Source organism: Eupeodes corollae, chromosome 3 (assembly GCF_945859685.1).
Source record: "Eupeodes corollae chromosome 3, idEupCoro1.1, whole genome shotgun sequence".
Classification (NCBI taxonomy): Eukaryota; Metazoa; Arthropoda; class Insecta; order Diptera; family Syrphidae; genus Eupeodes; species Eupeodes corollae.
The window spans coordinates 45410555-45437117 of record NC_079149.1 but is presented as its reverse complement, the minus strand read 5'-3'; the positions used below and the strand labels follow the sequence as shown (position 1 = coordinate 45437117).

General features: G+C 32.2%; 1 protein-coding gene and 1 pseudogene across 4 annotated transcripts; both read right to left on the bottom strand.

Moving 5' to 3' along the window:
* Positions 1-967: 967 nt before the first annotated feature.
* On the bottom strand, positions 968-26563 carry LOC129950896 (PDZ domain-containing protein GIPC1). Of its 4 annotated transcripts, none has more exons than XM_056062832.1 (2): positions 26326-26563; positions 968-2288 (listed from the first exon to the last, which is right to left on the bottom strand). In XM_056062832.1, the coding sequence occupies exon 2, from the start codon at positions 2284-2286 to the stop codon at positions 1327-1329; it is 960 nt and encodes a 319-aa protein (XP_055918807.1). In that variant the 5' UTR covers positions 2287-2288; positions 26326-26563; the 3' UTR covers positions 968-1326. The 4 variants fall into 4 exon arrangements, with proteins under 4 accessions (XP_055918807.1, XP_055918809.1, XP_055918810.1 ...); XM_056062834.1 differs by lacking the exon at positions 26326-26563 and adding an exon at positions 7572-7725; XM_056062835.1 differs by lacking the exon at positions 26326-26563 and adding an exon at positions 6784-7218.
* Positions 4946-7035, bottom strand: LOC129950447 (60S ribosomal protein L44-like; annotated as a pseudogene).

The window sequence follows — 26563 nt, the reverse complement described above, 5'->3', positions numbered from 1 at the left end:
AGCTTTTCGTGACGTGAATTTAATAATAAATAATATCAGGCAAATCGTATGTTAACGAGTTTCTTTTTATATTAACACTATCAGCTGGAGCTGTATGTGGTGTAGATGTGAATCAACGATAAGTTTTATATGCTTTTTTGCAAAAATCTTAACTTGTTGATTTTACAATCAATTCGATTTTTAAGAAAACTTTTCTTCAGAAAAAGTAAGACAAAATTTAAGAATCCAATAAGTCCAAAAAAAAAATGCTGGAAATTATTTTTATTATGGAGTCCTATTACGTCCTATTAGCTAGCTGGCTGGAGACGCAAGTTGGTTGAGGCCCTGGTACGCCCCGGACTGTAGCGCCACCTTTAGTAAGTTAAGCAAGTAAGTCCTATTACGTTTGGTGTAAAATGAAAAGACACAATTTAAAATGTCAATCAAATTCCAGAAAAAATATATACTTAAATTAACTTCTCATTAATTTCTTTTAAATGTTTTGAACCTAAAAATGTCAACGCATGAATAAAATATCTACATGGCCAACAATAGCTCGAAGTTTATATAATATAAATCCTTTTAGCAATGTCTTAAAAATTTTACTTAGAATTGAAAACTTCTTCAAGATAACAAACGAAATGATCGTTTTGGAATCGTATGCAATTTTAAAAACAAGATTTTGCTTAGATTACAATAGTAGAACACCATATATTATATATATATGTTCATTTGATAGAGAAAAAAGACGTTTAAGCAATTTTGGTGAAACTTATAGTGAATAACAAAACTTGGTCGAATGGATACCAAAACAGGGCTGTAATTCGATTTAACAGAACAATAAGTTCAAAGTTTATTCCCTTACGAGACGTAAACTAAGAGTTTATACGATTTTAAGTACACAAATTCTGTCAAAGTTCACAAATACAAAAAATAAAGTAAAAACAAAATACAAATCAATATTGAAATAAAAATAAAAACAAGATACAACATTTTAAATAATATAAATGCACTGATATATTTTTCCTCTTTTTTTTTCTTTTTCTTCTTCTTTTTCTTTAAAATAATGAAATACATACTTTTTATTTTATTTTTTTTTTATACAAACAAATAAAAATATCAAACAAAAAATAAAATGCGCAAAAATGATAATAGTAATATAACATTATTAATAACGTTCTTAAAATTTGTGAAACTTGTATAATTTAATAACTCAAATAGTACAACCATTTTTGTGTTTTGTATAGTTTTGTAAATAAAATATCTATAATTTTATTAAAATTTAATCGCACCACATCCCCTGTGTTTCTTTTTCCACTATACATATTTTATATGTATGTATGTAGATCAATTTTTTGACTTCCTGCGTCTAGCATCTGTTATAGCACCCCATAGTTCAATTATAAAATCATCTGTAAATCCAAACGATTCTAGATCGGAATTATCAATGGCTTCAGCAAAATCCATAGAATTTGTTTTATTCGCACCCAGATCCCAGATTTGTGTGGCCAATTCAGCATCATTGATGCCCATAAACGATTCTAACAAATTATTAATAGCTTCAATGCCACATTGTGTAGAATCATCGGGTTTCTCTTCGATTTCAACATTGCCGTTGGCCTTGAATCTTAGTGTCTCCTTACCGCTACCGTAACCTTTGCCTGTTGTTTTCGGTTGTGAGCGTGGTCCAATGCCTTGGAAACCACTCTTCATGGGTTCAATCAGTCGAATTGTGAATGTGGCGCCGGTAGGGATTTCTTTTAACAGTCTGGCTACTTCGTAGTGGCGTTTCCCCACCATTTCCACCCCGTTTAGTTTTTCTATGTGATCTCCAATCGAAATGTGTTGGATATGATCAATGACACTCTCTTCTTTGATTCTCTTGATAAATGCATAGCCAGCACCATTGTCTGTGATCGTAAGGCCGAGGGCATCCTCCGACTTGATAATTTCGATTTCTTTCGGTCGACCCTTTCGATGGGCAAATATAAAGTCATCGAGACCTATTTGACCGCCCAGCAACTTGGACATATCAACTTTGTGCGAATTAAGTGTACAAAATAGAATTTCATCAACTGGAATGTCATAGCACTCAGCAATCTTTTTGTACAGCTCACGAACGCTTGCAAATCCTGTTATCAGTCCTGTGGGACTGCCATGTGCCAGTTGACAGTGAAATACCAGCTGTTGTTTTGAGGCATTGTTATCTGGTCTGGGTACATTGGCGGGAACCGCTGACAATTTATTATTATTATCATGTATTGTGTCAGGCACTGGTTTACTGGGCTTCTTGGCAAAAAGCGGCATATCTGTGTATAAATTGGAACTCGTATAGTAAATATGTTTTGGATTTTATTAATGAATTTTAAGCTGTTTTCTTTTGTGTACAAAATTTACATTCGTGTGTGGTGTAGTTTTTTTTAACAGTATATATTGAATAAAGTATAATATTATGTGAATCTCAAGAACTTCTTCGTGTACTCAAAAGCTTGTTTTGTATTAATCCTTTAACAAAAGGAGAAAGCTTCGGAGAATAACTACATGATTTCTTTGTCTATTTACTATTTTTATTGGGGACTTTCATCTTAGTTTAAATTTTTTAGAATCCAAAAATTTTATTTTTAAAATCTTTTCTCAATTTTTCTTTTAGTTAAAATTTCTGAAATTTCTTTAGAGGGCTACATATATAATTGTTAGAAATTCTAAACGATTGACTTTTGTATTGCATTTATTAAATGGGTTTATCATTATGACCCTCGAATAGATGATTTTATGTAAGTTGAAATTTCAAAGCGTTTTCTCAAAACCGTGTTTTTAAAGTCGTAGATCAAAATAATGGCTCGGACGATCGGTGTACAATTTTTACACAACCTTCTCAGATATTCACGTTTTGATCGAAGGAATAAGACTTATGATAAATATTTTTATTTTGTTCAACAATTTAGGTAATTCAAACTAAAGATACTTTGGTCACCGCCAGACACTTTGTTTTGACGATCCTGAGGAGAATTTCTACAGGGCCAATGTTGGCGAATATTTTTGAAAATAAAGAATGCCCAAAAGAAATACTTTTTCAAGAAATATTCATGAAAAAAAAAAAAAACTTTTTCTTAGCCTTCCAATTGCAAATGATCGCTTAACCCAATTCAAGAGTAAAGTTGTTGAAAAAAAAAACACGCAATTACAACAAAAGCAATCAATACAAAATTAAAATTTAGACCCAATATGTGTCTTCCATTCTTTTACGTTCTGAGTTCTAGTTGAACTTTTTGTTTCGTTCTGTTTTAATAGTTTTCCACTGGTAAACATTGATTTCTATAAACAGATACGTTTTTTTCTTGGTCAAAGCAACACAGCTGAAAATAGATTTTGTGTTATTTTATTGGATTGGAACTTATTTCGATGCAACTGTCAAAATTTTATTCGAATTTGTTTTTGATTTATGTTCTTGAGAAAGATGCTTGATGTTTTTTTATTTTTAAGAAAGAATTATTTCTTAAATATTAGAGGCAAAAATTCAAACATTTCAGCCAAACTAATATAAAATAGTATCGTCACAAATTGGTTTAAATGCAAAAATAAATCAATTTATTTTACGCCATGGAACACAAAAAAAGAGGATTATTGGTATTTTGACAGTAAATTAATTTACTTTACTAATATATAACCTTATATAAAATTTAAATTTTTAAATCACAAAATTTGCAAGAAAAAAGAAAATGCAACATAACAATAACGTTAATGGCTGAAACACATACACGCTTCAGCTTCGGCTTCGGCTTCGTCTGGGTTACGTTAGGCCTGCTTCAAGGTTGCTTTGAATGACATTTTTTTACAGCTGATGAGCTGTCAGACAAAGCAAATGTTCAGATAATTGAACTAGAGATTCCGTTTGGAGTCACATTACGTTACATTACGTTCTTTTCCTTACGATTGTCAAACGAAACGTGAAGTCGAAGCTTCATTGTGATAGCATGCATTGAATTCCTATGGTTAAACTCGTAAACGTCAGGCGAAGCCGAAGCTGAAGCGTGGCTGAAACACATACAGGCTTCAGCTTCGGCTTCGTCTGCGTTACGTTAGGCTTGCTTCGAGGTTGCTTTGAATGAAATTTCTATTATTTCATCCCTCCAAAGAGCAAATATATTGTTTGTTGACATTTTTTTACTGCTGATGAGCTGTCAGACAAAGCAAATGTTCAGAAAATTGAACTAGAGCTTCCGTTTGGAGTCACATTACGTTACATTACATTCTTTTTCTTACGATTGTCAAACAAAACGTGAGTTCGAAGCTACATTGTGATAGCATGCATTGAATTCCTATGGCTGAACTCGTAAACGTCAGGCGAAGCCGAAGCTGAAGCGTGTATGTGATTCAGCCATATGTGTTTCAGCCATAAATGTCATTCTTATTATGTCAGCGATAATTCGAAAGTGAAATTTCTCAGAGTCCAAAGTTTTTTCTCTATCAGTTTGAATTGAAATTATTCTTCTAGATTGAATGAGCAGCCTGCATTCAATTTCGTGTTGGATAGGTAGATTTTAAGCTGTATTGAGAGAGCTGTCAAAAATAAAAACAACTTTCAGCTGTTAACAAAAAGCAGAGAAACATTTAAGCTTCGAAGTCAAAATTGTTGCAAGATAAAACATTTATTGGATAATTCAACTGATTCGTCGGACGATGATAAATTGTTAATCTGTAATCTATGTTAAATTTTACTCTTAGCTCAATTGGAGTTCTATACGATTAAAAATCATACTTGCAAAATCTCCGGTTTTAAACGATTTACGTTTGACAGAAAACTATGATAACAGACACGAGGATAATTCAACCATGTGTTGAATAATCAGCTGTTCTGTCAGATAACTACATACCCCAGAAATTCTTGGATACCCTTGGATTCCTCTTTTGACATCTCAGCTGTTTTTGATCAGCTGTTATTTTACACGTAAATATATAAAATTGGTCATATTAATCTAGAACTTAATAATCTTTCCTTCCTTTTCTTGTTGCCTCCCAACTTGAAATGTTTGCAACGCTTTAGAGTAGTCTTCTTGTGGTACGTGCACTCAGTACATTCTGTTTGGTTGTCTTTGCCTTTTCCCTGAAGATGGGCTGGGTGTCTTAACGACTTCTGCCCTGAGTACCTTTACGACCCTTAGACTTTTTTTACTGTTTCATCTTGTGCACCTTGTGGACCCTGCATTTTTTGCAGAAGGTACGTGTTTGTTTTGGTACATTCACTATCTTGACCAAATTTAGTTGTTAAAGAACGAAAAAGAAATAAAGGTACCTTTTATGGAAAGTAGACTATAATTTTAGTCAAGAAAAATCTCCTTTACTATTCAGCCAGAAAACACTTTTATCAAAATAATAGCTGATGATATTATTTTTGATTGATTGCTAAGTATGGAATAAAAATCATGGAAAATGGCGCTATGTATTTTCAAAGGAAATGAACATTCTTTGATTTTCTAAAAAACAGTTATTTCTTAATGTCAAAATGAAACCTCTTATTTGAAAACACTATACTATTAAATTACAATATAAAATATAACTCATAATAGATTTGTAGCTTGTGTGGGAAATTGAACAAATGAATGTAAAGGTTCCAAGCTTAAAATGAATGATATCGAAAAGTTGCCCGGTCTTAGTTTGCATTGAAGTCCCTTATGTCGTCTGAGCCTGCTTCCTCTGACATTTTAATTTATCTGAGAGTTTATATAACTTATATTTGATACTTCAATAGCTCAGGAAATACCGAAAGAATATCGAACTGAAAGAGCGTTTCTAAAATCAGAAAAGTATGCTCAAAATGTTCTTGTAAAATAACTTTCCATGGGAAGGAAATAATAGGTATACAATTAAAAAAGGAACTGATACCTGCTGGAACTGTTTCACTTATCTTTACAATCTAACTTAATAACTTGCGCAAGCAAACCATTACCTTGTGTTCTCATTATTGCGTATTGAAATTTATTTTCAAACAAATTCATATCATTCTCTTATCCTCGTAATCTAAAAAGCCAGTAAAAACCATTTCTGGATTACAGTAGCGAATAAACAAAACAATAACACAAATATGTTAAAAATACTTTCATCAGAAAGTAAAGATAATCTTCCCTAAAACTGCAAATTTATGCCTACAATTATTATATCTATCTAAACACAGCAGTTAGTTATTTAATTCATATCGTATACCTATATGTTTTTGAATAATATAATCGGCAAAATGAATTCAACCTCACGCACGCTCAAAACTTCCGTTCTCAAAAAGACCTCTGTCTGGTCTAGAGTCGAGAACAATAAAATGTACGCGTCTCACTCTAATTTAATTAAGTCAATTGGACTGTAATTTACTTTTGATGTCGGATTTTGACCTCTCTGTTTCTGTTTATTAAACAAATTTGTATTTTTGTCATTATAAAGCCACTAGAAAAACTTGAGTTCACATAATACGAGTATATTTTAACATTTAATATTTTGAACACACAAAAAACTACATTTGAACATTTATAATAATAACTCAAGAAAATAAAAATTAGATATTCACCTTATTCCAAATTAAAGAAGAACAACAATCACTTAATTAGATAACATCAAATTACAACAAATCCACCACCACCCGACAGATTTTTGGATAGGTATTATTTTCGTTTTGTTTTAAAAAGTTAATTTGTTAGTTATTTTTTTACAATAATTTAAATGTTTATATTTATTTTTGGTTTAGAATAGGATTTTAATTTTTGTATACTATATAAAATATGTACAGGAACAGAAGAACTGCCGTGAATTAAAACCAACCAAAAATATCTTTTTGTTTCTTGGAGTTTTTCAGTTTCTCAGAAAAGAGAAGTAAGTTTCCACTGGAATAGTCGTCGTCCACTTGGTGTCTTATCTTCGAACAAGATAAGATACTCCAATAATTGCCGTAACCGACAAGAACAAAAAATGTACACACACTCGCACTGGCAGTTCGTTGCGGGAATTGAATATCAGTTCAGCTTCTCCATGACGATGATGACGCTGAGCTTTCAAAACAGCTGGCGTCCTCATTTTTTGTTGTTCTAAAATTGGAATTTGAATATTTTTTAATAACGACAGCAGCGACGACAAACGACGATGAATACGACCACGACCACGACATAGACGTTGATTTTGATGTCGATGTTGATGATGACAACGGTGGGCGAAGTGTGCTATGAAATGGATTGGAGAGATGCAACCGATTCGACCGACGACGACACAGTATTTTAAATTGAAAGCTATTGCAGGTTGGAAGCTGCATTTCCATTCATATAGTTTAAGAAGTGAAATTATGGAAAAGTCGAACGTTTCGATGGAATTGAAGTCGAACAAAACTGAAGACGTTTGAAGATCTCAATTGGCACCTCCATATTACTTGTGCTATATGCATAACGCATCCCACATGGGGCATAATAGGTGGTAGTAAGATTTTATTGAAATGCCTTTCGTCTTTTTAAAATTGTTAATTTGATGCCACACAACACAGCAATCTCAGGTGATACTTATTTTTTATTTCTCAGGTTATTTATGTTATGTACATTAATGTTAACTCCACTTGTACTCACTTGAAAATCCACACGTAATTTAGTTTTTGATGAAGAATTTAATTTGATATCCGCAATTTGGCGAAGAAAATATTTATTTTATTTTATTTTTTGAATGTATTTACTTGTTAGTTCAAAATAATATAAAATAATGTCCGTTTTTTTTTTTTGAGTGAAGTATTTTTCAACTGAATTGTTTATTGCTCCACTTGAGTGATTAAATGTTGTTGTCAAATGTCTGATTGGAAAAAACACGTAGATACATGGTTTCATATATTTGTACGAACTTTCGATAAGAATCAGCTCCATGTATGCTGATTGCTTATATGACTAACGTCCAATTTTGGTTCTAGATTGGGTGATTTCTTTTCAAAGCGATATAAAAGTTATTATATAATTAAGGTGTTTTAAATAATAAGGTCGACATTTTAACCGCTTAAGCTCTCATCACTAAAGATTTAGTCCTATATAACTCTTGTTTGTTAAGTAAAAATGGTGTAGTATTACGCAAATAATTAAGAACTAGAAACAACCATAAAATCAATGGCTAAACAAACCTATTAACATTTTGTTAAGTAGCAATTTACTAAGCGATTCCAACATTTTTAAAACTTTCATTCGTTTTGCTTTTTTAAAAAATAAAACGGGTATCCAAATATTTCCAAACAGTGACAGGTTTTGAACATAAACAAAGCAAACACGCTTAAACTGACTATTAAAATGGAATTCTACACTGTACCATTTTATCCACTGTTCTTAGAAGATTAATTGTACAGATATCATAGGGAAATTGGAGAGGTTCAGACGACATAAGGGACTTGAAAGTTAGACAAGTTTCTATTATCTAGGCCAGCTGCCAGTTAGGGCAACTTAAATGGAAAGTTGACTGAAAAGTTAGTCAAAGAAAATCTCCTTAACTATTAAGTCAAGTCTTCTTTTATCAAAATGACAGCTGATCATGTTTTCTCATTCAGACAGGTTCAGATTACATAAGGGACTTAAAAGTTAGTTAAGTTTCTAGTATCTAATTGGCCAGCTGCCAAAAAATTACCTTCCCATTAAGGCAACTTTAATGGAAAGTTGACTGAAAAGTTAGTCAAGAAAAATCTCCCTAACTATTAAGTCAAGTCTACTTTTATCAATATGACAGCTGATCATGTTTTTTCATTCAACTGAAAGCTAGACTTTATTAGTCTTTGATTTATTTGTTTTCTGCACAACTTCATGTAATGCTTTTTGTAAAAGGGTTCCTTGTCAAATTGGAAAAGAAATAAGTAATATTTCTTTATAATACAAAATACAAATCGTGGTGGACTTGTAGCTTGCCTGAAAAGTGTTTTGTAGACAGTCATTTTGTTGGTACTTTTTGTACTATGAACTTAAAGTAGAGGTTTGCGGAGTAAAGTTCTGAACTTGAAATTCATGACACTTGAAAAACTAACTAGTTGCATTGCATTGTTCAAAATGTGCGTTCAAAGAATGAAGTTGACTGCAAATGAAGTCCCTGAACCTGCCCATTGTTGAGAGAAAATACAACGTTAAAATCAATTCAAATTACGTACATCATCTTTTAAGCTTAGTAAATTGCTTAAAGTGGCTTAAACATTTTATTAATTTTTTTTTTAAATTTTCCATTTATAACTTTGTAAGAAAATCGAGATATTAGATGAGTTGATTGTATATAAATCTGATACTACAATAATTTACAGCCAAATAATTTTTCTTTTTTCTTCTTATTAACCCCATAGGAAGTTATTAGAGTCGAAATAAAAGATTTTTAGAAAGATGTCCGTACATTCGCGAAGTTTTTTTGTCGTCCATAGCTTAAGAACCAGAAGCGATATCGACTTCAAACAAATTTGATAATACAAATTGCGTGGGTGGTTTTTTTACCATAGCTGTTTAAAAAAAAGGTGAAGATTTTGGTTAACCCTAAATATCTCATGATTCAAAAACGCTAGAGACTTCAATTAAATTTTATATAATATATTTTTGAAAAAAATCCAATTAACGAAACATCATTTAAACATAAAAAAAAACTGAAAAAAAAAAATTTCACCTCGAAAATTTTACGAATACAAAATGATTTTATCTCCAAAACAATTTTGTGCAACGAAAAATACCGTTTTTAACATCTGGTAAGATTTTGAGAAAAATCGAATTGACAGTTTTTTTTAACAAAAAATAAAAACTTAAAAGAAAATTTAACAAAACTTGGTAAAAATTGATTTTCGACTCAAATATCTTTTTAAAACTTTGAGATATTGGCTTTAATCTTTTATCTAATTGTAAATATTGTTTCCAACATTCAATACAATTTTTTGAAACATCGAATTTACAGTTTCTTACAAAAAATTAAAAACCTAAAACAAATTTAACAAAAGTTGGTAAAAATTGATTTTAGACTCAAATATTTTTTTTTAATTCCAGACTAGTTTTAGCTTTTAGGAAATATTGTTTTCAACATTCGGAAAAAATTTGAGAAAAATCGAATAGACAGGTTTTTAAAAAAAAATAAAAACCTACAAAAAAATACTAAAAGTTTGGTAAAAATTTACTTTCGACTCAAAAAGCTTTTCAAAATATCGTTTTCACACTTTTTTTATTTCGCAGAAAATATTGTTTTCGATGTTCAGTATTTTTTTTTTATAAGAATGCAACAGTCTGTTTTTTTTTACTAAAAATAAAATCTACAAAAAACAGTACGTAAATTTAGTAAAAATTGATGTTCGGTTCTTGATATCTCTCAAATTAATTTCAATCATTTAATTTGTAAAAATTTAAGAAATGCACTTAAATTGGTAAAAATTTGTTTACGACTAAAAATCTATTCAACAAAACTAGATTTTCAAACTAAACTATTTCTTTATATGAAAAATCTTATTGTTTTTAAGAATAATTCAACTGATAACTTTTGTAACCCAACACGAAAACCTACAAACTTTTAAGCAAGACAAATCGACAGACGGGGATGGGAAGTTATCAGTGTGTGTCGCATCCCAGCCTCTTTTTTCATTTTAAAATAGAATGGAATAATTTCTTAAAAAATAATATGCAGTTACTCTCAAAATTAGCCGTACACTTATGTGAAAATAAGTAATTCGTTACTTTTAATATTAAAGATATTTTTTTTATTATTATATTTAAATCAACTTATTTCAGGCGAAAGGAAGACAAATTGTTCAGAGAAAGTCCAATAGAAAGAGAATGTACGTGTAACTGCTTGTAAACATGGAGGAGGTAATGTCATCTTATAGAGGTCTATGACTGCAAAAGGAAGAGGTTTCTTTGAAATCATTGACACAATCATGGACATTCTTAATGCAAATATGCGTCAGTCCGCAGAAAAGTTAATTTACCAGTAACAGCGAAAGCGAAATTTTGGGAGTGTTAAACCCTCGTCTTTAACAAAAAAAATAACTTTTCGAATCGATAACGTGGCGATTACAAGCTGAAATAATGGCTAAAATTGGACGTACAAAATGTTTATGTTCCAAATTTTACCATACTTTATAATTTCTTCTTAGTTAATTTAATTTTATTTAATTTTATGCTCTGTATTTAATGTTTTGTTAGTTTTATTGTTAAAAAAATTCAAAGAACCTTGAATTTTAATCATTCAAAGTAGCTACAGTTTTTTTCTTTTTGGTGTACGCTCAATTTTGATAGTAACTGTATAACTATTAAAAAATGTCAATAAGGTGGCTCACTTCGAAAATATTTATTTTGATTCCAAATTTATAAAAATTGCATAAAGAAAGTTCTTACATAATTAAGATATCTTTATCTTTTTTGATATTAATAAAGAATAAATTATTTTGTTTTTAACTTAATTTAAAAGATTTTACGATATACTGCAAATGCTCCACACAAAAAACTGTAACGATTCCATTAACTTCTTCTTTTAGAATTTACAAACTTAAAAAAATATTGAGTGTATTCAAAAAAATAAACATTCAATTTGTGGTTTCAAGTTGGTGGCGTTGGTATTTGACATCTGTCAAACTCAGCTGTTATTTAAAGTATCAGTTTGCCATTTACGACAGTGGCCAGGTTCAGACAACGAATTGAGAAGAGAATTGAAAGTAAGTCAAGTTTTTAGTATCTAATTGGCCAGGTGCCAAAAAGTATCCTTCCAATTAAGGCGACTTTATTGAAAAGTTGACTGGACAGTTAGTCAAGAAAAAATCTCCTTGGCTATCATGTCAAGTTTACTTATGTCAAAATTACAGTTGATCATGTTTTTTCATTTAACTTAACGCTGCACTTTATTACTTTATGATTTATTTATTTTCTGCACAATTTAATTTAATGTTTTGTGTAGAAGGGTTCCTTGTCAAATTGAAAAAAGAATAAGTAATATTTATTTAAATTACAAGTTGAGATGGACTTTGTAGCTTGCCTAAGGAGTTTTTTTTTGTTTAGACATTTTAGGTTTCTGGTAGTTTTTGTACTATGAACTTAAGTAGAGGTTTTTAAAATAAAATTCTGAATTTGAAATTCATGACACTTGGCCAAGTCCCTTATGCTGTCTGAACCTGCCCAGTGAATCCCATAACAATCAAACAACGCATTCAAAATAGTAAAACTTACAACAAAAGTGGTGCTTCAAACGTAGCCACTTACACATAGTGCAAAAGTCTCTGTACAACAGATTTCTTTTCGTTGATTCTGAGATAAAATATTTACTATAACAATATATTAGAAACAGATTTTTGAAAATCACGATCAAATTTTTTTAAAACTTGGTAAAAAGCTGAAGGTGGAAACTACCTTTTTGCAATGTTATCACTTTGGTTCTTACATTTATCCCTAGTACTTTTTTCAAAAAAAAAAAAAAAACAATTAAATTAGGCTGTTGTACGGAGACTTTTCGGACTATGCGTTTCTTGAGATAACGATGAATATGGTCTTCAATTTCCACCGACTAATCTGTAAAACAAGGTGAGCGCAAGAATTACAAAAAAAATATAGATTCTCGAATGAGAATATCATAAAAATAATTGAAATTATCCGTTCGGACCTCAGCAGCGAAAAAAGAAGAGGCCACATCCCCATAGATATCCATCAAGTAATAGCTACAATAAGATAATGGGGACGGAATGGGGTAAGTTTGTACAAATGTTCATACCAATTCCAATCCGTACCGTTTATGATTTGTTTATAGATGCAAGACGATGGAGCAGACATCCACGGATTTAGCAAACCTACGATTCGTCAAATTTGTAAGCTAGTGGCAAGAGCATTAGACACCAAAAGACCTTTGTTCATCAAAATGTCAACTTCTTTTTTTTGGACCAGCTAAGAATTATGATTAAATTGTTTCAAATACGGGAGTTTCCAAAGGTGGTTGGGGCCATTGGCTGTACCCACATTAGGATCCCAAAAGTAGGTTGCCCATCAGGTCAGTACTATATATCAGAGTTGTAAAAACTGCAGTCTTTTTGGGACTGCAGTTAAGTCACGAATAAGACTTTTTTAATTAGTCTTTTAACTTACAAAAGTATTTTAACTGCAAAAAAACAGTCAGCAGTCAGTACTTACTTTCTGACTTGGCAGTTAAAAAAAGCAGTTAATTGACTAAAAGTTAATTAACTGCAGTTCTTTTAACTGGTTATAGTCTTTTTAGTCAGTACAAATTCTTTTGAACTGGGGTATTAGAATTTTTAGTCAGTAAGTCTTTTAACTGCAGTTAATTAACTTTAAGTCAATTAACTTTTTTTAGTCTTTTGACTTCTTTTAGTCGTTTGAAAGTATATTGTAAATCGAAAAACAAAGTAAAGAGATAAATATAAAAGTAAAATATGTACATCTGTATTTCTGTTTTTTTTTTTCAAAAAGTTTGAATACTGATGCGTTTTGAAAACGCCTTTAAAGATGTGCTCAGATTTGTCATACATTCATGTATAGTATGTATAATACATTGTTGGAATAATTAAACAATATTTTGGTTTTCCCAAATGATCTGATATCATTGTAATATGCTAATTCAGTCTTAGAAAGAAAAAAACATGAGCAGATGCTTCTATTTCTTGCTTGATTGATATGTTACGGGTGGTAAGAAGTTCGTGTGTAATGGGCCTAAATTACCTCCAAATAAAGACATAATTCTTTTGTTTCAAAATTAAGTTGTAATCAAATAGTTTTTGAAAAATTGATTATCAAATATTTATTCTTTAAAAAATGCCCTTCCCACCAAAGATTGTAAATGGACCCCCTCTCAAAAGGTCTATTCCCAATCTGCATGTGTACCGAATTAGCCTGTGACTTTATAATATAAAACATTTTTTTTTAAAAAATAAATAATGGATTACATATTAATTCTGACACCGTATGTCAGAATTATAATGAATTTTTCACACTACTTAAAAATGTTTGGACTAAAAGAAGTCAAAAGACTAAAAAAAGTTAATTGACTTAAAGTTAATTAACTGCAGTTAAAAGACTTACTGACTAAAAATTCTAATACCCCAGTACAAAAGAATTTGTACTGACTAAAAAGACTAAAACCAGTTAAAAGAACTGCAGTTAATTAACTTTTAGTCAATTAACTGCTTTTTTTAACTGCCAAGTCAGAAAGTAAGGACTGACTGCTGACTGTTTTTTTGCAGTTAAATTTCCCAGTCGCAGTATTAACTTACATTCAAAAAATTAGTTAATTAACTGCGACTTAATTGAATGCATTACCCAAAAGACTGCAGTCTTTACAACTCTGCTATATATAAAGCAGAAAAGGGTACTAATCGCTGATAACTAAAATTATAACTAAAATTTATAGCAGAAATTTGTATAAATGGGAATTTTCGCAACGTTACATAGAAAAAAAAACTGTATAACTATTTATCTAAAAACATTATTGCAATTTTAAGAAGGAATCAAAACACTTGTTCTAATTATCATCATCAAACATAAATACATATAGAATAATTCTGACAAAAACCCCCAAATATAGATCACATGATCCGCCTCAAATAACATATCAGTTTAATCATTAAGACACTTAAACCTTGCAAAACAAGAGGCTCGACCTGTTATGTTGTTAACAAAACAAGATATTGAATAACATTAATATACATATATGTATGTATAAACTCTATATTTAAAAAACCGGTGTTATGTTGAAAAACATCATTACGACAGCTAAATGAGGCATTCCCATCAGAATTATAATCAATAGTAAACATCAAAACAAGCCTCCAAAACCACAACTAAGTATAAGCTGTAACTTAAATGCGTTACAAATAAACACATTCAATAGAAATCTGCATCGTAGTGTCATAGAGTATTTGCATTCTTTGAAAATATCAAAACAACTTAATTAATTTGTTGTTGTTTCATGTTTTTGTTTTGATGCTTGAAGCTTTTAGATAAGTTAAATTTCTATTCGACCCTGAAATTTGATAAACAACAAAAAGAGATAATATAATTTTGTATATAAATTGTATAATGGCGGAAGTGCGTATGACACGAACTGAATGATATTTTTTCTTTACCCCTACTAAACAAGCATTGACCGTTTGTGAAATAAAAATTTAATTTTATGAAATATTTCTTTTTGTAAATAACATCACAAAACAACAACAACAAAAATTAAGATCAGACAAGCCCACAAATTGTAGCCAATCGTGTTTACGGAAACGAAAACACTTCAAGTCTGTCTGGGGACCATACACCGTCAAGCTATGTATAAAATTTACACACTAGCACCGACAACATTTTATTTTCTACATCGTGTATTTATTTATCAAGGAAAACCGGTCGATTTGTTTTTAGCACTAATAAAACTAAAAAAGCTTTTTCTTTTTTATAAAATGTATGTATTTTAATTTTGCGAAAATGAAATTAAATTAATAAAAAGAACGCATTATAAATGTTCGTGTGGATGGATATCTCATGATTTTAAAGCAGCAAAAGCTTAACAAAGACTTTACTTTGTTTACTTTTGCATTTAAACGCTTTTTTTGGAAATTTCTACGAATAACAAACAAATATCACGCCACTTTGATTCCATCGATTAAAATTTTACCAAATGAAACGAAATCGATGGTATTGGCGGTTATGAGCCCATAGACATGTTAACAGAATGTGCATTGAGCAGAAAAAGGGAGTTTTGAATGAAAGTAGGTCAAACAAACGAACATTGAAATTTGGTATTTTGGTTGAGAAGAAGATATGAGCAAGAAGAATCCAAAAATTTAATTAATGCTAGCTGACCGTTCAGTAGTTGCTTTAAGAATAACAACTCCTTATATTTTCGGCCTTGGCAAACAGTAAAGCGTTGTAGGTGATTTTTGACAGCGCCACTAATAAATTTGTCATTTTGAGAAGCATTTGAAAGCTATTTACTCTGCTAATAGCAAAGTTGCGGTTTGGAAAGTTTGGAAACAACTTTACCGCACCTTTTGATGTTAAAAAAAGGTTTTAGAAATTGTGATGCGCTGTCATGTAATTTCTTAAACAATGTCTTTCAAGCTCAGCTCAGAAGCTCCTAGGTGTGGAAAAAGAAATGAAGAAAAAACAATTTAATAAATACACACTAAATTTCTTGAAAATGATTATCTAAGTCCGGGGAAATGTATAATAAACTTATCATTTCTGGAGCGTATCATTCTTTCAGATCTTTATGCTTCTCAAATGCCTTAAGAAAGAAATAAGTGGATCCGAAAAGTTTGCAAGCGTGTTAAATAGGTCCTCATTCTGCCGAATCCTTGAAATTTTACACGTATTCTGATATCGATATTTCGTGTAATCTTTGTTTTTGCATTTCTCGGCTTTTTCTGACAGTTATTCAAGTAGTAGTGATGGATATTCAATGATATTTTGACTATGAACCAATATTGTGTGGGGAGTAGGTGTGACTAGTTTTTCAGCATACTTTTGTTTTATAAGCTCTGCCGTTTTCTTAGTATACTGCTCAAATTTAACTTCATTCACTACTTCTCTGCAATTCAAAACCTTCAATATTGCTTTGAACCTCATTATAACTTCTCCATTAACTCCAGTTATTTGAGCGGTTGCATCTGACTGTTCAAAAAATCTTCTTGCAGTGTTTCCGTCATTAGTGCTTCCAAACCCTTGGTTTTGGTTTATCCACATCAAGGCCAAGCTCATCACGAAAACGCCTTTGGATCTCTTATTTTCTTCTTTGTCCGCCTCCTTGGTCCCAATCAATTCATCAGTACATTCTCCTTCTTGTCGAACAGTGTACACAAGCTTCAAAATAAATTCCATGCATCTGATTCTAGCGTGCAGTGGAGCGTTTCCATATTCGATATTATGTTCCTCCTCAATTGATTCATCTTAATTAAAGTTCTTTTGTGTCCTTTTGCATATCGGACATGGCCACCTGGACTTTGTTTCCGTTAATTCGTTTAATACTTTTCCGTCTATCATAGTTAAAAATAACTCGTGATTCACAGTTATATTTGTTTATTCATTAAGTTTATACATTGTTGGGTGAATATCTGCTATTTGACTTTTAATATTATTGACTGTGGTATTTATGATGTCACTAGTCTCTTTGGCATATTGGAACATAACGAACAAATGCATTATTTAAAATTTTATTACATGATTATAAAAATTAGCTTTAAGGCTCTTGAAAATCTTAGGTATTAAATATAAAACAAAAATGATTAATCTCTTATTAAACAAAATCATTTTTTTTAAATCCACCACACACAAAACAGAGAAATCCTACTTTCAAAGAATTTTCCATGGAAAAAAGAGGGGACAAAATTACTGATTTCATCAATTCAAGTCCCCCTAGCTCAAGTTCGATGGAAAATAAATGACGGAGTTGATCTTTTGGATTTATGTTAAGAAATATACAAGGATTCTGAATCAGTTGAGATCTTAGCATCACTCGTTGAACCTTTTTTTGCAAAAAGTAGTGTTTCCAAAAACATTAAATTAAACAATTAAAAAATATTTTTTTTAATTATCAATCAAATAATGGCACAGCATATTATAAAAATAAAAACGAAAAGCGTTTCGCATCCCTTTTTCTAGTTTTTACATTCAAAGTTAAGAAAAATTATCATCATACAAAATCTTCAACTTTACCCTCCTCTATAAGGCACACCAAAAACCCAAATTGTATAATTTTTTCTATTACTCGAGCTCCAAGTATTTGTGAATCCAGTTAACCAAAAAGTTTTGTATTATAGGCCCACTCGAAAAATGGATATAACAAGCAGTTTTGCATAAATGGGCAACTGTGGGGCGGCAACAATTGGTATAGCGTTTAATGATGGACAAAGAAAAATACATGTTATCATTAAAAAAGGACAACAACTACGTCTCCGCCATAACGTCACCATCAACAGATATAACTTTGAGGTAATAACTCTTGATATCTGCAATTGGTTTGCGGTAAGACAGGAATTCAGTACCAAAGCCCTCTCTTTAGCAACTAATAATGTTGGTATATGAAACCCTTATCACAATTCTGCTGCTACGATGCTCTTTGGTCCTGTGTGTATAGTTGAGGAGAAGAAGGCTCAGCCAGGAGGATAAAAGTCCAACGTCTGAGATGACTGGATCACGTAGAGCGCAAATATACCGTCATTATGATACCGCAGAAGAGGACGGCCGCGGATCAGGGGCGCACACAATTGGAAAGTGAACTCACCCAACTTGTAGTGCGCAACTAAAGACATCTAGCTATTTGTTTATTATTGGTTTCCTATTTAAAATAATGGCTAATATACTTTAGCTATGACATACCTGGAGGAATATCTCTTTTTTAAGATTTTAATCTTGTCTGTAAATGTGTGATTTACTGGATTTCATGTGGTTTACACCACTTCTGCTTTCTGGACACAGAAATAATTTTTAAAAAGTAAGTTGGTTACACCAATAATCAAAAATTCAAGTTATTACATTTTTTTTATTATGAATTTGTAAGCACAAAATAGTAACAAGTTATGAGTTAAGACTGCTATGAAACTATCACTCTTTATTATCATGTACGTATTCAACTAAGCTAACGTCTTTGTCTGTAGAAACAGTTGCCAAATTCTTATAAAAGTCCTGGTAACTCGGGGGAATAAAATTTTGTAAGTCGAGTAAATCTTTCTTTTTCGCTTCACTTACGGCATTTCCTTTTGAAAACAGTAATTCGAGATCTGTGATTATTGTCGATGTTATATTTTTAATATCACTATTTGAAAAACCACGTCTGCGTTATTTCTTTACTTTTTAGAAATATTGAAATGTGTCTCTTTCAAAAACTGAAGCCATTGAATCTTAACATTAATCTTTGGATTTGTTATATTTGTTTAATTTTTTTTTCGTCGAAAACATCACAGATCCATTCATAACAATAATTTTAAGTGGATCCTTTTTTCTTGCTGCTGCTCTAACCTTAGACCAGTACTTAGGGCCAAAAATGTCTTAAATACTTCTTTTGTTTTTCAATAAGACCAAAGTCTTGATCACAAGGTAAGTAATAGAAATTTGTGATCAATTTTATTTACAAGATAGTCACTATGCGAAACAAGATATTGGTACAAAACGTACATCTAAATGTTCATATTTTGCCCACCACACTGGTCTGTGTACGTAATTAAATTTGAGAAACTAACAAAATGTTTAATATAATACAATAAGCAGCTGCCAATTTCTTGGGGCCTCTTGATCTAACCGACTCATCCCAAATATACATGTAAACTTTGTTCTTTATCATGTCATGGGTACCTAGACAATTTTCCCAAAGCTGCCTCTTATAATAGCACACACCCCTTGAAATAAGTGGAGTTGGCAAGACTTTCATAACATCAAATGCAATTACGGTATGTCATTAGATTCCTTTACTTTTTCCGCTTTTCTAAGATGCGTTTCATGTTTGATTTCGCTTACTGTACAATTTTGGTGCAGAAATGGCGTATGTTTTTGGTATTTTTTAATTTAAAAAAAATGTATAATGCAGAAGTGGTGTAAGCGGGATACGCCATTTTTGTCCTACGAAAGATTGCGTACAGAAACAATGTTTCAACAATTTTGTGTAGGCTTATGAACATATATGAGCTACGCCACTTCTGCATAGAAAGAAAATTTAATTTTGGTCATGTTACGAGTAGTGTAATAAACTCAAAATTGAGGGTTACCCCACTACTGGTGCAATGTGGTGCAACAGAAATGTACTACTACAGGAATGAATCATATTGGCAATGATTCTGAAACTTAATTACATTCAACCATATAGGTGTTCCAAAATGGGCCAAACCAACAACATTTTTCACACTTCGAAGAAAGAGGTCACTTGTTGCTTTGCGATGAACTGACAAATATGTCACTCATACCACTTGAAGAATGTAGATTCTAAATGGTGGACAAACATTTGTCTTCTAAAAGTCTATTCTAAAATGCGGAAAAAAGTAAGACTCAACAAATAATTCTTCATTATTAAAAAGCATAAAGAATTTTTATTTGGGGCTGCAGCGAAGGTGTTCTTAAGCATCAAGTAGAAAACTCTGCTAGATTTATCGATTTGTATCTTTCTGTTTCCAGTTTTGAATACCAGGCTGGCGTATATCGTCCCTTAGTCACGTCTGCCTGTTTTCCGTTTAGTTTGTGGGCTGGAGTTCGATGTTTATTCGATCCACATGCCTTTGCAATCTTAACAGTTTTTATGGTTCACTCGATTTTTTCCCCTAATTGCTTACTAAACCCAAAAAAACAGCTATTAGCAAAGAAATATTTTTGTAGACAACTTATAATCCATTGAATTGATAGATCTACGATCACGATCTACAACATATAGAACAAGAATTAAGGGTTTTTTAAATTCTTTCAAACTTATATTAAAAATTATTTTTAAGGCTTTGTGGGAAAGATAGTTAAGGTGAGAGTTGATTGTCAAAAAATATGATAGTGAAACTTTCGTCAAAACGACTTTATCGAAAGATCATTTTTGTTAAAAAGAAATTCTCTTTTCTTTTAAAGTTTAATCATGTTTTCTAAATTAAAAAATTAAATAAATTATATTTTAAATTAAAAACTGCAACACAATACAATAATATTTTTGTACTGTTATTTTATACCAATTTAATCATCACGCCACCATAAAGCCAACGACCGTTTTTTTTTTTTCATAAGCAAAAGCTTTCAACAGTCATCAGCTTTGTTATTTTTTATTATTCGTTTCTAAAAAAAGCTATGTTGTCTAAGGTCATATTTCCGAATACAACTTTATTCATTTGTTGCGACCAACACAAACGTTCAATCAGTCAAAATATCTACATATATACATACATAGGTATTATCGAATAATAATATTTTAAATTTCCTTCAAACCATTGAGACCTTGACATCTTAGTTATGAACCATTAAACCTTTATTTAAAGTTTCAACGAAAAGGGAATACAAATTATAATAAAAGCATGATGACAAATTACTATTCAGCAAACCAAACTATGTGCAATCACTGTTTCCAAGTGCAGTACAATAACCTCAGCTCAATGAATGGGTTGACAACTGAAAGCTCGATTTTTGTTTATATAAAGAGAACACAATAATGAAGAATAGCTTTAGTTGTAATTATAACTCTTTTGATGTTTATTTATGGAGCCTATACACCAAAGTTATACTTTAAAGGCGACTGTATGAATTGTTAGTTTTTTTTTTTAATTCTTCAAATCCATTTGTTTACTTTTAAAGATACATATGAAACTATTAACTAAAAAACAAAAACACGCACATGAATTTGGCATAAAATGTCTTGTGGTTTTTTTTTTATTTTGATTTTCTATTGAAATTTTATTATTCCCTTTTCTTGAGAGTACATAAAAACAGCTGTTTTATTGTGTTCTTGCATTTGCTCATCTTTTTAATTATGTTGGAACAACTGTATTCGAATAAAAAGGAAACAAAAGTATGTACTTTTGTTTTTGAAACTCTAAAAAGTAAATTGAAAGCAAAGCAAAGATACCTGCATTGCATAAAATTAGTACATAAAGTAATACTAAAATATTTATTTATATGCATCTGCATGCGAAATTTTCTTCATTCTTAATACAATACTTTTTATTTTAATATAAAATTTATTATATAGATCAATACCTTTAGGCAAGAATTTATCCTTGACATACTTATAGTTTGAACTTAGTAAGCTAATTGGAGACATCATAGCATAATATGTTTCTATATGTAGAATTTACAAAAAAGGAGAATTTTGTTTGGACGATTATAAAAAGGCTGAATTACATTTCAGGTATTCTAAAGCTTTTTAAGAACAATCTTGAAACATTAACGGCTAAGGAAAGGCTAACTCCTGACAGATCCATTCTCCAAGACTCACTACGCTCCAAAAGCCATAATTCCCAAGGACTCCTTTAGCTAAGCAAATGCACTACATGAATCCTACACGAAACGGACGGAAGATCAATGGCATCTGCTAGAACTCTGGATCCTTAAGGAGAGGGTTAAGTAGCAAAACATGCCGAAGAAACTGGTGAGTTAACCTCACCCAAGTGCATATGCCCCCAAATTCAACATCGCCAGACTAAGGACCCGTCAACAATTTAGGGACCACCTGTCACACAAAATGAGAACAATCAGCAGCACAGTACATGACGACATCGAACACCATTGGAATGCTGTGAAAAATGTTTTCATTTCAGGTGCTGACAGAATAATCGGTGGGAAAAAAGGAAGCAATAATACTTGGCTTTCAGAAGAATCTTGGGCAAGGATCAACGAACGCACACAGTTAAGGGCTCGAATAACTGCTGCACAATTCTTCCTCTCGTAAAGAAACGAGCTGGAGTCTTCGTATCGCATGAAAAAGAGTGAGGTTCACAGCAGTGTGTGCCGCGACAAGCGTAGATGAAGAAGGAAGCAGAAGATGATGCAAACAGGTGCGAGAGCAGGACCGTTTACAGAATAACCAAAGAGCTGACCGGTACACACAGCTCAAAGCAACACCTGTGAAAAGTGGAAAGAACACTTTTCCTCGGTTTTAAACCGAGTGTTTGCAAACAACGTGCAGCCGATACCTTCTGAAGCGCCTGAAGAAACTAATCCCCGAATCCGCACCGCACCTCCCAGTAAAAATGAGATCGTTGCCGCAATTAAAGCACTTAAGAACAACAAAGCGGTAGGACTTGATGCAATTCCCGCAGAGCTTTCACAGGCAGCGCCAACGTCATCGAGCGAACTGCTTCATCCGTTCATAAAAGAAGCCTAGACCACCGATAGCTGTCCCTTACAAAGTGCGAAAACAGGAGAGGAATTTGAGTTCTAACAGCGGTTGACAAAATAGTAGCAAATGTCATACTGGATCGCATCAGAGAACACCTGGAGGCAACACTCGATGCCGAACAAGTAGAATTCCGCGCTGGATCCACCCTGCGGGTCATTATTGAACAGTGCGTTTTATATAGATCACCACTATACCTGCTGTTCTTCGACTTCGAGAAGGCATATGATAGCGTTAACAGGGAGTATATCTGGTTAGCTTTGCGGAGGAGAGGCATCCCAGAAAAACTTTTTGCTATTATTAAAGCTGCATATGATGGATCCAAGTGTCACGTTCTGCACGATGGTAGGTTGTCAGATGATTTTAAAATCTGAATCGGTTTCCGACAGGGTTGTGTTCTATCGCCAATATTGTTTTTGTTGGTGATAAGCGATGAACAGCGCTCAGCTCTGTCAGGTAGCGGAGGGATTCAATGGACTTTGACATCCTATTTAAAGCACTTGGATTACGCGGACGATATTTGCTTATACTCTCATAGGATCATGGATCTCCATCAAATGACAACAAGTGTGGAGAGAGAAGCAGAATTTATGGTGCTGAAAATAATCAGACTCGGAACCCGACCATCCTCTCAAATAAATATTTTCTCGCAACCGGTGAAAAAAGTGGAGAGCTTTCAATACCCTGGAAGCACCGTTTCCATCGAAGGCGGAACCGAACAAGACGTCATCTACTGCATCAGCAAAGCAAAAGCGGCGTTCGGTATGCTGTCAAAAATTTGGAGGAATAACTCTATCAACTTAAGAACAAAGCTAAGACTGTTTCGCATAAATGTCAAATCTGTCCTTCTTTATGGGTGCAGCACTTGGAAGGTTACTTCATCCATAACAAGCAAGCTGCAAACCTTCGTTAATAGATGTCTTCGTAACATCCTAAGGATTTTCTGGCCAAACCGTATTTCAAATGAGGTCCTTCATAGAAGGACAGGTCAGGAACCTATAGAATCTATAATACGAAGAGTGGCAATGGATTGGAAATACGCTTCGAAAAGGTAACGACTGCATTGCAGGCCAAGCAATGCAGTGGAAAACGCTCACACAAGAAGGAAAAAGATCTGGACGACAGTCAAGCCGGAATCAGCGTCACTAGGCAAGAGTTGGAGGGAGCTGAAACAATCTCCGGAAACCGCTCACGATGGCGCGTAGGTGTAGTAGAGGCCATATGCCCCTTAAGGGGTTTCCAAGAGACTTAACAGGTCTGAGGACCTAAGTAAGTGAATATGCCGACAAACATTTTCAAACAATTTTGCGCTAAAACTAGGAGACTAGGTCTAGGCTTTTGGCAAACTCTTTCATGGGACTCTTATAATAGGTTTTTATTTAGGGTATTAAAATGGATCTACATTGATCTAAGTGTAACGGTAACAAGACCATGCATTGGCCCACTAACCTAACAGTATAATATGTGCATATTTGTAAGTGTTTGAATATTTTTGTTGAGCCTAGAAGCAAACTCTTAATAAGAATAGGACAGTCCACTTGCATCCTTCAGGCAGAAGTTCGCGCCATAAGAAAAAGGAAAAAACCCTGATCTAGAAGAACACCAGAAGAACCAAGTATTGTTATCGTCAGTTAGCCAAGCTGCTTTAAAAGCAATAAGCTTCTATTCTTTCAGGGCAAAACTAGTGTGGGTAAACTGTATAAGCTAGGTAAGTACAATAATTCAGTCTCACTTCATTAGGTAACGGCTCATGTAGGAGTCCAGAGCAACTAAGAAGCAAATTTTCTTTGAAAAAAACGAAACTCTTCTCCGCATAGAGTTTTATTGCAGCGTAGGATAAAATGAGGTTAAAAGATCAAAACTTAAGAACTAACTTCCCAGACTAGTAGGAGCTGAACTATTTGGGAACTAGAATAAAGGGTTAAATATAGAAAACTATTACGAACCTGAAATTGGAACAAAATTGGAATTGTTAAAATTCACTACGAAACTCTGAAAATTTAGCAAATTCTTTAGCGGAATTAGTGAAACTAGTGAACTGGTGAGTTTCTTCGTTGGCTAGAAAATTCAAGAATGATTTTTGAAAAGCCTCTTCAACCTCAACGTGTCAGTGATTGGTGCAGTATTTGGTCTGGCAATGATTGTGCATATTCGAACATAGTGGAGCTGGGAAGGAATTGATAAGAATGGCGATTATTTTCAACAAGACGGTGTATTGAGCCACAAAAGCAACGAAACAATCTTAAATAGGACAAAAAGTTTCCGAATGTATTGTGATTTAAAACATATTTTTTTCTTTTGACCCATTTGGAAAATAAGCCTTCTGCTAATGCTGAACAACAATTTCAAAACGTTAAAGGTTGAATTTGTGAAATAATGAAGGATATGCATCCGTAAATGTGGTATTTTACCATTGTTAACAACATACCTCAATCTTAAATAATTACCCATTTGTCCTTAAAAATGCTCAATGAAACCTAATGCTGGAAAACGGTGTATAATTGCAAAATAAGCAATCAATTTAGTTGGGAGAACCACCTTAAGTGTAACGCTTTAAGTAGAATAATATTTTAAGTTCTAAACCTTCCTCATTGAGTTCAAGCTCAGGTGGAAGAGAATTTCTGGATTATAAAATTCCTTCCAACATTTATGTTTGTACCAAACTATCTACCTAACTAATCATTGGGCGGCTTTAACAAAGGCATCAACAAAAGCATAAACTTAAACTAAAATTTATTTAAAATTAATTCGATAGAAAACTATAATAATATTTCAACTGTGGGCAGTTGATTCTTTTTTTAACTGTCGATTGAATGTCCAATGGTCACGCTTGGTTCACAAAACAATAACAAAATAATTACCATAAGTCACAGCCAGTGGTTGTTCATTGTTTAGAAACTCCCTTTTTTCATATCACAATCATAATAACAAAACAAAGAACTCCACATAGTTAATATGAGCCCGTTTTTTAAAGAATTTTTGGATGATTCATCAAACTTTTCGAATAATTATGTATCCTTCCACCCAGTGATATCGATTTTAACTTCTAAAAGTACCGCAGACAAAAGACAATCAATAAATGGTTGTTGTTTTTTTTGTTTTGTCCTGTGCGGTGTTGGTGTTGGGCGTCAAACATAATTCCCACCGGAAGTTCAACGAGGAAATGCTTTCAAATCTTCTATACTTATGCTCTACACTCGTTATGCTAAGAAATATGTATATTGAGCAAAAAAACTTGGTAACCCCAAAGGGACAAACAAAACTAGCTTAGCACTTTTATAAACGAATTTCATTCACCCAACATTTTAGAGGTTTTATCGATTTTGTATTTTTCGTTGTTGCGAAAGTTAAACGTTTTTTGAACCTGAAAGTTATTACATTATTATTTACATTGATTCTTTGTTAGTACATAAATAAGAAACATTATACAAAAAAGGAAAAACATGTTAAGCTACTTTCAGCAGCAGGGTTAGCACAATATAATTAATTTAATTGTATCCCAATTTCCCACTAGAATATGAAAGAATAAAACGAACACACATTAAAGCTAATTTTCTCTTCGAATTTACTTACCGATTTTTAATGGAATGCACAGAAAATTTGTGGGGAAAATGTTTTCAAAGGTTTTTCCCAATTGATTTTGCCAATTAAATTACAATTTTCGGGACAGATAAATGGAAAATTTCACTTGGAAAGTAGATAAAAAAATATTCCTTTTTCAAAAGAATCACCTGCTCTACAATACCTACTGAGTGCACCACTGACATTAAAGAATTAGATATTACCAACATTAACATATGAAAGAGAAAGA